Source organism: Rhodamnia argentea, chromosome 8 (assembly GCF_020921035.1).
Source record: "Rhodamnia argentea isolate NSW1041297 chromosome 8, ASM2092103v1, whole genome shotgun sequence".
Classification (NCBI taxonomy): domain Eukaryota; kingdom Viridiplantae; phylum Streptophyta; class Magnoliopsida; order Myrtales; family Myrtaceae; genus Rhodamnia; species Rhodamnia argentea.
Genome location: NC_063157.1, coordinates 20,498,418 through 20,511,397, shown reverse-complemented (window position 1 = coordinate 20,511,397; position 12,980 = coordinate 20,498,418). Strand labels below are relative to the sequence as shown.

The following is a 12,980-nucleotide window of genomic DNA, read 5'->3' as shown; positions in this document are numbered from 1 at the left end:
AATTTGCTCGTAGAAAGAGAAATGTTTGATGCACCGAAAATTTGCTCTTAAAAAGAGAAATGTTTGATGCACTAATCATCTAAGTTAATTTTTTCAAATAATGACAAACGGATTGCTATCGTGGAAAATATTACGACCATTTTGAAATAATTGGATTACTGATCTTCCATTGGTGCAAAAATTGAGTTAATCGGAGATCGGATGAAAATGTTTTGTTTGATCACATAACATTATTATTGACATAATGAAGCCTATTGTTCTTATAATTTACTTCACATCTCCTTTTATGATTGCCAATTTTTCATTTTCGCTTGGTGCCTCTCTAGAATTGACTATGTCCACATTTTTAGGTGAATAGATCCTACATTCCTCGATATAGTTTCAACCCATTGTACAAAACTGTCTGGACAAAAATTTAGTGTACAACAATATCAAGTATTACATCAATATACGAAACTTTTGCGCTTACATTACAAGTTGAGGCATAATATAATCTTCCTCGTTTAGTAGAATTCTTTCGCACTTTTTTTTATCGTGCATAATTTCCCTTGAGGACATGAACATATCTTGGATGGACAATCAACCGACCAATTCGAAGATCCTTGAAATCCACATGTCGTGCTAAAGTAATAATGTCATATAATCAAAATTAGATTAGACTCAATCAACGAAAGTAATCCCATGAACAGTTTTGGAATAACAAACAAATATGATAAATATGTAACAAGCTTCACAACAAAACTAGCAACAACCTTTTTATTTTATCTAACAAAGTCACTTCTCTCCAAACTATTGAAAGAAAAACCTAGGTCACAAAACCGAAAAATTGCGAGCTACCAAAAATAAAAATCTTATTGTGACTTGTGGCTGTGTTCTTTCTTCATATTTTTAAAACAATCTTGTGGGTCTGTTCTATCTTTATTTCTTCATATATTTTTTTTCAAAAACAATAGAAAAGAGAAGAGAAAGCAATACGTCCGAACTTCCCCATCCTCTTAGTTTTTAACTTGAGATTTCTCTATCCCTTCCTTTTAGTTAAAATATATACGAAATACGGAAGAGGGAAGAATAACTTACACACCTTGCGAACACCCTGGGCTACTCCGATCTTACGGCGACGACCTAACAAATCCATCGGAAAAAAAAAGCGTCTTCTAATTGTTGTTCCCTTGGTTTTAGCTCTAGAGTCTACCACCCTTGATAAGTTAACAAAATGCAATATCTCACTTGGTTGGGAGAGCAGGATGGAAGATTTTTGAACTCTCGATCTGAAACCGAAATAGTAATAACAAGTGAGTTTGGTTCGAACGAAACTTAAAATAGAGGAGAGGTGGCAGCCATTTGACATTTTAGAATTTTTCAAGTTTGGCTTTATGAGTGGCATGAGCTGGTTTTCATGAAAGGAGAGTGATAGAGTAATTAAATATTAAATCACGTCTTCATCTAACTATTTAAATTTTTAGAACAGTTAACGGTGGTCACACAAAATTTCGCAGAGAAGAGCCATAAACCCGATGTCTCAAAAAGTCTCGGGACTTGCAGCATGCTTGAAATGGTGTCTTTGATGTCCATGACAGTCAAACATGTGTCGATTTTCTTAATGGATCTGAATAGGATTAGGTATGCCAATGTGTTCTAAATGATGTGATGGCTCTAAATCACTAAGTATTTTGCTTTGGCTAGTAGAAAAAATGAAACATCGGACAACCATGCTCCAACATATGACTGCTTTTAGGAATGTCTTAATGTAAGAAGTTAATCAAGGATGGATGCATGTCTAATCCAAGGCTTACATGGCTTTGACGGAATGTCGGAGACTCTGAACGAGGCCGACTAGGCTTTACGTAATTCTACATCATTGGACCTTGTAATTTTAAGACTCCACTCCTTTTATTACCCATTTCATTTTTGTGGAATAAGTACGGTACAAGTGTCATAACTTTTATACGGCGTTCACTTGAGTGCCACAACTTTCAAAACGTTCAATTGAGTGCCATGTCGGAGCAAAATCGTTCATTTGAGTGTCATTTTTGCCGGAAAAGCCGACATGGACTTTTTGCTATTATTTTATTAATTTATCATTGCCACGTGGATTTTCTTTACTTTTTTTAATATTTTATGAATTTTTTATTCATTTTGATGTTTTTATTTTTATTTTTATTTTTATTATTTAATATTTCAAAAAAAAAAAACCCTTAGGTCTCTTGGTGGTGGCCGGCGAGGGTCTCGCCGTCAACCACCGCCAACCTAGGGGCCGGGGTCGGCTCGCCTTGGGCCGGCGAGGCCGCGATAGCCCCGGCCGACGACGACCACGGGCAAGGGCCTCATGCCCCCGCCGACCACCACCGACCGGTCCAAGGGCTAGGGTCGGCTCACCCCGGGCGAGCGAGGCCGCAACGGCCCTAGCAGACGGCCGCCGAGACCTCGGCCGCCCGGGGCAAGCCGACCTTGGCCTTTGGGCCGGCCGGTGGTGGCCGGCAAGACCCTCGTCGGCCACCATAGAGAAATTAAGGGTTCGGCCTTTTTTAATTTTTGTTTATTTTCAATAATTAAACAAACAAGAAAAATAAAATCTGCAAAAAAAAAAAAAGAATTAATGAAAATTTCCACTTGCACATTAAATATTCAAAAAAATCGGTTCGCCGGCGCTACGTCGGCTTTTCCGGTGTCCACGTGAGCGATGGTATTCAAATAAATGATTTTTGAAAGTTATGGCACTTAAGTGAACGTTTTGAAAATTATGGCACTCAAGGGAACGCCGTATAAAAGTTATGACACTTGTACTGTACTTATCTCCATTTTTATTAATCAAAATCTCCTCACAGTTTTGCTTTTTGGCAACATTTCTCAAATGGAAATTCCAAAGTTATGTAGATGTTTTGACTGACCCTTTCCATTTATGGGCATCAGAATCGCCAACACTATTAACCATCATCCATTTACAACATGCCTCCATACCAATCGGGGATTGATGAGAGCCCTTAGCCGTTCTCTTTCTCTTTTCCTTTTTCAAGCGCTCTCAAGATTGATTTAGGTAACACTCGTCCTCGAATTCAAACCACTTAAAAAACGGATCAAAATAACTGCTTCTACCTAAGAAAAGGCTCCATCCACCCCCCGCGACTATGATTTCTATAAATGATGCCCCACCCCATGCCCATCCATCCTCAGGCCTGCACATCTGTTTCCGAGAGCGCATAGCGAGGTCGGCGATACCAACAATCTCCCACGAGAGTTGTGATCCTTTATTGTTGGTTGTTGTCGATCTCGCTCGCTCGATCAATTCGCTACCATGGAGATGAAGAAGATGGCATGTGCAGTTCTCTTTGCCACCGCCTCCTTGACCGCCGTCGTGGCCGCCACCAAGCCCGTAGCGGCTCCTGCTCCCGTACCCACCAGCGCAGCTGCCGCTAGCTTGCCCGCGGTCGGCTCTCTGGTCGGCGCCTCCCTCATGTCATTCCTCGCCTACTACTTGCATTAGATACCATTGAAGAAAACAGAGGATCAAGAGAGATGGTATTGGATAGAAGGGAATAATTGCTTCAGTGTAACAGTGCCTTTGTTGGAATTGCGAAATGAATGTGACGGTTTCAAATTTTTAAAATTGCTTGTTGGATGTTTGTTTTCCTTCTCCTGACGAGTTGGGTTAGCATGAGAAATTTGTGGTGTTGATGTCGTTCTGCGTGTCGGCCCAAGCCCAAGCCCAGTAAAAAGCCATGCCATGCAGACCATATTAAAAAATTATTAATGTCTCCGAAAACGACAAATACAAACGACTCACGACTCCCTTCCTTCCTTCCTTCCTTCCTTCGATCTCGTCTGCTGCAGCGGCAATGTCTGCTCCGTTAGCCCGAAGGTGCTGTGGCTCCAAGATCAAGCTCCTCGCCGCCACTCTCCTCCCTGCATCTTCCGCCGTCGAACCCCGCCCTTCTCCTCCCTCTCAGCCTGCTGTTCCCCTCAACCGCTCATTCCCTCAAACCCCAACCTTCCCTCGCCTCCCCTCTTATTACCATCATCATCATCATCCTCATGTCCCTCCTCTTTGCTCCTTCCCCCTCCCGCCCTCCTCATCCTTCTCCACCACCTCTCCCTCCCATCCCGACAAACCTCCCCATCCGACTGACTACCCCAGCCAAAACCCCAACTTCAAGCACCAGGAGATCGAGGGCCCCACCGTCGAGCGCGACCTCTCTGCTTTGGCCAACGAGACCCGCCAGGTGCTCGATGATTTGATCAAGACCCTCTACAGCTCCAGCAAGGCCATTGCCGCCCTGGGTCTCCTCCAGCTCGCCCTCGGCGCTTGGATCTCCTACCTCACTCGCTCCTCCCCCATCTTCGAAGCCTCCCTCCTCGGCTGCGTAGCCTTCGGCTTCCCTTTCTCCCTCGCCTTCCTGGTCCGCCAGTCCGTGAAGCCCATCTACTTCTTCTATAAAATGGAGCAGCTCGGTCGCCTCCAGATCCTCACCCTCTCGCTTCAGGTTGCCAAGAGCTTGAACCTCTTCTTCGTCCGGGCTCGCGGGGTTTCCTATTTCTGTGCTGCGGCTCTCTCCTTTGGTGTCTTGTTCACTTTGCTCTCCAAATGATCCCTCTCTCTTTTTTCGGCATCCGTTTTTGTTTCTCTGTAGCTTCTCATATCTATATCAAAAGCACACAAGTCATGGGTTTACCAAATGGCTGGCCCTTCTCTCTTAGGTAATTTTGTGAAGAGTAAGAAGCGCCAGAGATTTTGATTGTGTGGCCCCTGACTGTTGTGGAAACCATAAATAAATTGCCCTGAAAATCGAGTCCCTACTTGCGACAGCAAGTTCATTCTGTCAAAAATTGTAGCTTGTGAGAACTGCGGCAACTGCCTATTCTATATGCTTTCTGATAGATGGTCTCCTTATAATGTACTTTAGCTTGTTGTTGTGAAAGTTGAAGATGATGACAGATATATGGCTGCATACATGGTCCTAGCATATTTCTGGGCAGTTTCGCTGGATGTAGCAGTATTTACCTAGACTGGACAGAATGCTGAACAGTTAAGCAATCTCCCTAGACATCCATTAGTTACCCTTCTTGTAAAGTATTAAGATCCGGATCACCTTTAGCCAGTAGATGTCAATATGAATACGTATTCATTTGTCTCTGTTGTTGCATGAATGGCTAGTGTTCTTCATTATAGTGTTAGTTGTGAGACATCAAAGGTTCCTTATGCAATGGCTTCCATTTTCCTTACATGCTTACTCTCGTCATCTCTGTGTATGTTCCGCAAGGCCAGCAGAGGGCCAGCAGAGGGCCAGTATATGTCCAAGTCTCCTCTGTCTTTCTTTTATGAGTTTAAGTTGCAGTTGCCACTTCCCAAAAGTAGATAAATTAACTGTTCATTTAGGTTGATAGATTTTTTTCTAACAGCATAAACATTATGTGTCTTTGCATAGTTGCGTGATCAATGGGGAGCACCTAGTCTTTGTTTTGAGTTTGCCCAGAAGTGGCATTTGGTAATACTCTCTCCAGTGACTGGATATGATTGCTGTAAGAGTAGAGGTTAAAGGTGTTTTGACCCATCAACTGGGCATACCCCTCGACTCTAATGATTGTTTGCTCTCCTTATTGAATTGTTCATCGTATCTAAGGTTCTTGGGGTGCTATATATACGTACCGGACAAGGCTCCAGCCCAACCCTTGTCTTCTTTGTAGGTTGGCAAATGGTTCCTTACATATCACATGGACATGGCACCCTAATGTGACGTGGAATCTGCCGGTATTTCCAAGTTATGAAGTCAAAATTTGACCATACTGCGTCTTTTCTGATCTCGAGGTTATGACCTTATGAGTGTGTATGTTTCATCAGCAATATTTAACAAAATGTCGCCTCACTTCATTTAGAGAACTGAAATATGGTAAACATGATATTTGTGCTGGTCGCGGTGACCTTTATATACTTCGGGGTATGTTTACTTCGGTTGGATGGGCGTACCAACTCGAATGTGTGTCCTTCACGGGAATGGCTGTGATCCCCTCCATCAAATTAAAGAGTTTTAGCAACTTGACCGCAACTGTCTCCTCCATCTTCTCATTCCGCTTTGACAAAACCTCCTGCCCTGAAAATCTCGGGTAGATTGGCAACCAGGCAACCAGGAACTTCAATCCCACTGGGATCATTACATCTCAACTAACTGCAACCGTTCAGCTTCATGTCTCAGTGGCCGTGAAAAGGCGCCATACAAGAAATAACGAGGATGTGCTGACCGTGACTAATGGATTATGTACGGCCTAGACGGACTAATAAATGTGGACTGGAATCTGAACGAGTCTCATCCCAAGATGCCTAACGGATATCACAGTTTGTTTTCAGTGACAAGGCAACTAATGCTGCTGCAAAATTGCACATAGCTGTTTCAAGGGTGCGAAACAGCGTGAATGGCTCTGCATTTCAGCAAAACATCCAACACAGACCACATAGAATTTGCTTTCGGCCATCTTGCATCCTTTAAAGCTCTCTCTCACACACACACACACATATATTGACTAGCACAAGAAACCTTCTAATCAAGTTAATAAGCAGGGCAAATACAAGAAAGATATCTTCCCAAGTTTTGTCGGCAGCTATCTTGAAGTAGCGTTCCAACATGTAAATATGCATTTCAGCATATCATCCTCCTCTATGCTTTTCTTTTTCTTTTTTCACACCTTCTTACTTTTTTTTTCCCGTCCAATAAAAGTCCTGAAACAAGAAGCAGGTCCAAGTCCTTGCATCAAAACAAGAAACCGAAAAGACCTACCAATTCCTATCCCTATTCACATATTACAATCTGTCTCTCCATATAGATTGGGAAGGAAAAAGACCAAGCTGCCAGTGAACTACCCGAAAAACATTACTTCTGCCAAAATTGCATCAACCTTTCCATACCCTATATCCTTCACTTGGAAGATCAAATCTTTGTACGACCCAAGAAAGATATTGTCCTTCGTGACACGCCTAGCCTAAACATGCAAGTATAAAGCATGTGTTTCACATTCCAATGGAATTGGATTTTGCAGCTTTTAATTGTCTCGGAGAGAAACAAGTTGAGGCATTTGCCGCCATAAACTTCCTCGAGCACAACTTCACCGATAAACTATGTTCCGCCAGTGTTCTCAGTAGGTTTAGACTCGGTACGCACGTAGGTAAATCTCCGGGTACCGAAAAAGGGGATGCTGTTGGCAGCAATGCTAGTCCCACCTTCTACAGGAGTGCCCTGCGCATCCCGCTTCCATTGCAAGCTCCTTGCACCAGGTCTGACAGGCAGACGAGAACGGAATGCACCTGGAATTCCTCTGGAAAAAGGAACTCTGGAAAACCTTGCATAAGGAGAGGCCCTTCCAAGCCGTGGCCAGGTCATTGGAGAGATCTTCTGAAGAGTCGTATTCCGCTTTACAACCTGCAAAAAGAAATATTAAATAAGCAAAATGAGGAAAAAAGTTGTTTCTAGAAGCAAGTATCGAGGAAAGGAAAAATTAACTACAATAATTTTCCCCATAAAAATGCTAAAGAGACGCAATTTATAGACCCTATACATGGACCAATGGGCATCCAACAATTACACAGCAGGGCCCCATCACTTCATATTGAAGTGTCGCCACTCGACAAATCACCCATACCAAAAGAAACTTTTACACACTTAACAGCAGCACTCAGCAAAATATGTCGAGGCCTTTCATGTAACACTCCCCTACACTCGCCAATAGCCAGTTCGTAGATACCGCTAGCACTCTGAATAATTCCTCATACTTCACCAAAATGAAGAAGCAAGAACATGTTCAAGGGACCGTAATAATGTTTAGCAAAGAAATGCAATCAACAGTGGCCAGACGCTTTATGGTTCACGTGACAACTTGTTTGCAACAGAAACTAAGATGGATGATAGCATATGACAAGTTTATAGAATCCAGAATGAGTACCCTGAGAACCCGTGACATAAAAGAGGACCCATCCAAAGAAAGTGCATCATCTGCAGCCTCTTTCTTCGTGAACTCCACAACAGCTGATCTGCTTAGTAACCATGCAACAAGTAAGAAACACAAACTAAAACAATATTGCTCAACAGCTAGCGGAACTTGGAGTTCAAATCATCAAAATGCGACAGCAAAGGCATTCAAACTGCTTACCCTATTGGTTGTCCAGTCGCTGCGTCAGTATTTATTATCACTTTTAGTACTTCACCAAATTTATTGAAATGCTGAGAAAGACTATCCTTGGTGGCAGCGGTATGAACCTGTGCATCAATGAATGACCATCAGTGAGAAGCTTACTGAGAAAAAGGAAACAATTACTGAGGACCAAAAGAAAGTCAATTATTACATTGCTCACAAAAACAGTCCGAGAATCAGTGTCCTCCAAAGAACGAGTTGTAGAATTTAATCCTGCGAATTAGCAAACATAAAGAATTCAAAAAGAAGAACAATTAATGGAACTGACTTTCCAATTTAAAGTAAACTGAAGCTGCAAATATATAGCATAAACTTATTTGAAAGCACGATTGTAAAAATCCTGATGGAACAATCATACAAATAGCTTGCATTTCATAAGTAGATAGAATCGTAGTATTGAAACCCACCAGGAGTTGATGATAGCATTTTCTGAGACTCTTTGGGAGTATCTGCAGCAGGTTGTGCCTGTAAATCATTAGCACCCCGAGACCAACAGTTTCAGCACAAAGAATAAGCTGCTAATAGATTGCTTACTACTGCTAGAAGAAAATGACATGGGAGACTTGAATGAGCATCTTACATTTCCATTAGCAACAGAGATGTGTTTGTTGTTCCCTATGACCTGGCCATCAGAGTTCTTTGCCACTGCCAGACTTCCTCGCGGAGGGTGCTGGTTGTCCAGCTTAGTAGCATCGTGTCCAGCCTGTTGGCGAGAAGGCTGCCATGAATTTGCATTTACAGGAATGTTAGCCATCTTATGGGAAGAATTAGCTGTCACAGGCAGCTGCTCCATCTTCTTTTTCCGTTTAAAGCTAATATCATCTTCAGTGGTCTCTGATATACTGTACTGCATTATCACTGAATCTTCATGCCTGATTCCACCATGTATGTTAGTCTGAGAAATATCGGAGTGCCCAGTAACTTTTCCTTCATCATACCCTTCGTTGTCCGATATATAATCATATCCCAGAGTGCTTTCCCTTTTCATCATCGTCATATCCCCATCATAGCTTTCATCATAGTCAAGTCTTTGAGGCTGAGTTGAACAGGTATGCTCCCCAAATTGGTTTAAGTCTTCAAATTCATCATCTTCGGCTGCAGCAACTTCTCCAACAAGCTCAGGCTCTGAAACCTCCACTGCACGACTTAGTCTGTCGAATACATTTCCTGAAGGTTTTGCTTTTCTCACATCTCTGGCAGCTTCTGCTACAGCTTTAATCACAGTCGCCATGGGATTTGGCACCCTTGCAACAGATCGGATTCTCGGAGGCCGATCAACTACATCTTCAGAGGTAGTCGAAACCACGGAACGTAGTCGCTTCAAAGTAGATTCTCCAGCAGAGTCGGAAGGTCGGGAAGTTGCCACAGCATCTCGCACGGCAAATTGCAGCAACCTTCTAGGAGCATCCATCGTTTGAGAAGTTGAGTCCCTCTGCTGAGAAGCAAATCAGATCAATTTTCCTCGAGAAGAACAAAACCTTGCAAAGTAACTCTCGAATGGAGAGTAAGAAGCAAAAATCTAAAGATTTAGTACATAAATCCCACGAAATTTGGCATGATCTACTGAAAATATACCGTCCACCATGAATAGGGGAAGCCTATTTGATAGGGAAATTCAGAAAAACTAAATGAGCCTGAGGAGAAGAAATGGGAGGCACGACAGAAATGGAAAAGCGTTTGAAGAGTAGAACAATTGCAAGCGAACTATGAAGATAAATTCAAGGCAGAGTCCACAACCTGTGAACCAAGTAGACACTGTGGTAAGTATAAAACCTCCTCACATAATTGGAGGCTGCGTATAGGCAGCCTCCACAGTGCATGAGAGGGATAATCACAATGAACATTTGGCCATTAGTAAAGACCTGATCTGGAAGAACGATAGAAGGGCAAAACAATTGATAGCACATAACAGAGATAATTTATGTCATAAGCAGAGTAGATTATTAAATAACAACTTAACACTGTAGATTCTCGGTTCCGCAAAAACTAGCCTATGGCGCAAATGAACTGCACACTAAAGAAAACAAGCTTGCTACACCTATATGAACAGAAATAACTGCATCTAAATGTAACTAAAGAATGCTAGATGCAGTATAGGTAGAAGGACTGAGCGAAAAAGGGGAAGTCTGCTGGTATAAGCACGTGGTAGAGCCAAAACTCTGGCATCTCGAAAAAAAGATTGTTTCCGAGAAATTATTTTCAGACTTTTCGTGCTTGGTTGACTGAAAACTAACCGGTGTTGGTGTCAGCCATTTGCCCAAGAAGCACGTTAGTAGTTGCATCCAAGTGTTATGGGTAAAGTTAAGAGAGGGCTTAAGACTTATTAGGGTTTAGGACTAGGACTAGCCTTGTTTAGTAGAGTGCTTGAAGAGCGAAAGGGAGTGCGCTTAGCGTTAATTAAATGAAAAGTTCCAATTCATAGCAGTCTCTATCCTATTTCTATATTTTTCAAGTGCAAATGTTCACTAAGGAGGCATAAAGGGGTCCAATATGCACAGGAAAAGAAAATTCAGCCGCTGCAGATGATTCTCATAAATTAACCCCTTTAGTCTGCAGTGGATGATCTTTAGCCTGAGTACAATGTTAATCTACTTTCCAATTAGTAAAACATTCCTTCGAAAAACCATTGGAAGAACGCAAATCAGAGGAAAGCAGAGCGCGGCGTGCAAAATGGAAATATATATAATTGCGATTGTATCACTGAATCAAGCACATCATTTCAGTTCCTTCAGCCCTCAACTCAAGAAAGATAGCAGAGATGATAAAAGAAAGGCAGGAAATCAAAATCATCAGAAGTAGAGGTAAGACATGTGGTTTGAGGGGAACCATGGCTCCAAGAGACGAACACCACAAACAATGCAAATTGATGCTACTAAGTGTTAATGAACAGGAAATGTCCTCTAATTAGTTCCACGCAAATATTTAAATTTTTTGAGTAGGCTATGCAAGATATGGAAATAAGCTACCTTCAGCTAAAGACATTAATAGACACACCCTACATGCCAGTTAATCGATATAATTAGTTCGAGAAAAGCAGGAAAAAGCTGATACAGATGCTTTAAATGGCATAAGATTGTTGAGTAACTTGCAAAACTGAAGCTCAGAAATCACACACCTTCATATGCTGCCGTTCATCCAGCCGACTCCTTTTCCGCTGCGTTGCATGTTGAGGAGAAATGGATCTTCTTGCACGATGATCCCTGGGGTAAGATTTTGCCTCCTCATGTATATGCCTGCTCTCCGAGCTCTTGAGAGGAGGCGGTTCGCCGGCATCCCCCATTAGTCCTTTCCATTCCCTATTGCGGCGACTTCTTGATAAGTTACTTGATTTTCCCTTTTCAGATTCAGGCTCTAGGTTTAGAGAATCTGCTGTGTCGGGCAGTTCCTCTGACATCGGTTTCACTTCATGTAAATCGTTTACTTCTGGTTCCTCAGGCTTTATGTACAGATCCAAATTTTTGGCCAAATGATCCCACAACCTGACACAAGAGAACGTAAAACATCATGTCAAGGGCAATGTGGGGCAAACTGGTCAGTTGCACGGATTGACAATATCTGAACGAAGTACATAAAAGGCTACCAAGATATAAAAGAATCGCTATCGTCTCCCAAGAAAACATCCAACTCATTCCTCGCTTCATCTTTTCGCCGGCCATTCCTCAATAAGACAACAACGTATTCCTGCCAAAGCAGATCAACAAGTTAAACAACAACAACATCATCATTCAGCCACCATGGTTGTAATTGCAGACAGGAATGTACAGCTAGAAGATGAGCTTGTGGCCATCAAACCTAGTTTGAGAAAATTATTTTACCAAGATAAAGAATGCCTTGAAGTTGCAACGCAACAGCCAGAACACCAAACAAAGAAGAAAATCTCTCTCACAAATCACATCAAGAGAGTAGGAGACGCATTAAAAGTAGAATGACGGGCCCTATGACGACGACTACGACGACAACAAACCAGAAGATGAATCCGCAAGCTATATATGTATCCAAACCTCTATAGAAATGAAGAGGCGGTTAATCAGCTGACGAATTTCCTACGCGACAGGTCCGAAATAGAAATGCTCAGTAGCATTCGAGACAAAAACGAATTGGTTCTACGGAGGAGATAGAACGGGCAGAGAAGGGTAACAAAGGGAAAAAGAAAAAAGGGGGGAACAAAGAGAGAGAGAGAGAGAGAGAGAGACCACAAGAGTGTCGTCGGCGTAATCGGGCATGAACTCCTTGAGCTTGAGCTTGACGGTGTCCCAGAGCAGGGCAGCACCCTCGCCGCTGAAGTTGACGTTGAAAGTGCGATCATCAAGTCGATCCATGCTTCCCACAGCCGCAATCGGGCGATCAAACCCTAGAACAAGGAGACGAAAGAGAAACGGAGGGATGGAGCAGTTAGACACCAGGAATCAGGCGGTGGAGGGGAAACCCTGGTAGAGGACGACGGCGTGTGGCGTGGCTGTGGCTGTGGCTGTGGCTGTGGCTGCATCTATGGAGTCCCGCCCAGCCCAGTGGGAAATGGAGAGAGAGAGAGAGAGAGAGATTTGGTGCCGTCGAAGAAGATTTGCGACGAACCCAACCAAAGAAATTGACAACGCTCTCAACAAGCAAATACAAAACACCACACGCTTTGCTTATTTCTCATTCCGCTCTCCTGCTTTGCTTTGCCCTTTTTGCCTTGCAAGAATGCAGCAAAGCAAAAAGCCGATGCACCAGCAGTAGTAGAATCCAGAGAAGAAAGACCCAGACACCAAAGCCCATCAAGAAATTGGGCTCGAGTGAATGGGCCCTTTACCATCACCTCGTATTCT

General features: G+C 42.9%; 2 protein-coding genes across 3 annotated transcripts; one reads left to right on the top strand and one right to left on the bottom strand.

Annotated features, from left to right (window-relative positions):
• The first annotated feature begins 3,749 nt into the window (after positions 1-3,749).
• On the top strand, positions 3,750-4,897 carry LOC115756517. The gene has a single exon (XM_030696338.2). It carries the CDS (start codon positions 3,834-3,836, stop codon positions 4,581-4,583), a length of 750 nt encoding a protein of 249 aa, XP_030552198.1. The 5' UTR covers positions 3,750-3,833; the 3' UTR covers positions 4,584-4,897.
• Positions 4,898-6,690: 1,793 nt separating this feature from the next.
• On the bottom strand, positions 6,691-12,868 carry LOC115756515. Of its 2 annotated transcripts, none has more exons than XM_030696334.2 (10): positions 12,566-12,868; positions 12,366-12,499; positions 11,753-11,853; positions 11,288-11,651; positions 8,753-9,607; positions 8,580-8,637; positions 8,324-8,385; positions 8,131-8,237; positions 7,924-8,011; positions 6,691-7,403 (listed from the first exon to the last, which is right to left on the bottom strand). In XM_030696334.2, coding segments are annotated over exons 1-10 (2,073 nt in total). In that variant the 5' UTR covers positions 12,567-12,868; the 3' UTR covers positions 6,691-7,100. The 2 variants fall into 2 exon arrangements, with proteins under 2 accessions (XP_030552194.1, XP_030552195.1); XM_030696335.2 differs by having other exon boundaries at positions 8,753-9,604; positions 12,566-12,867.
• Between the last annotated feature and the right edge of the window lie 112 nt (positions 12,869-12,980).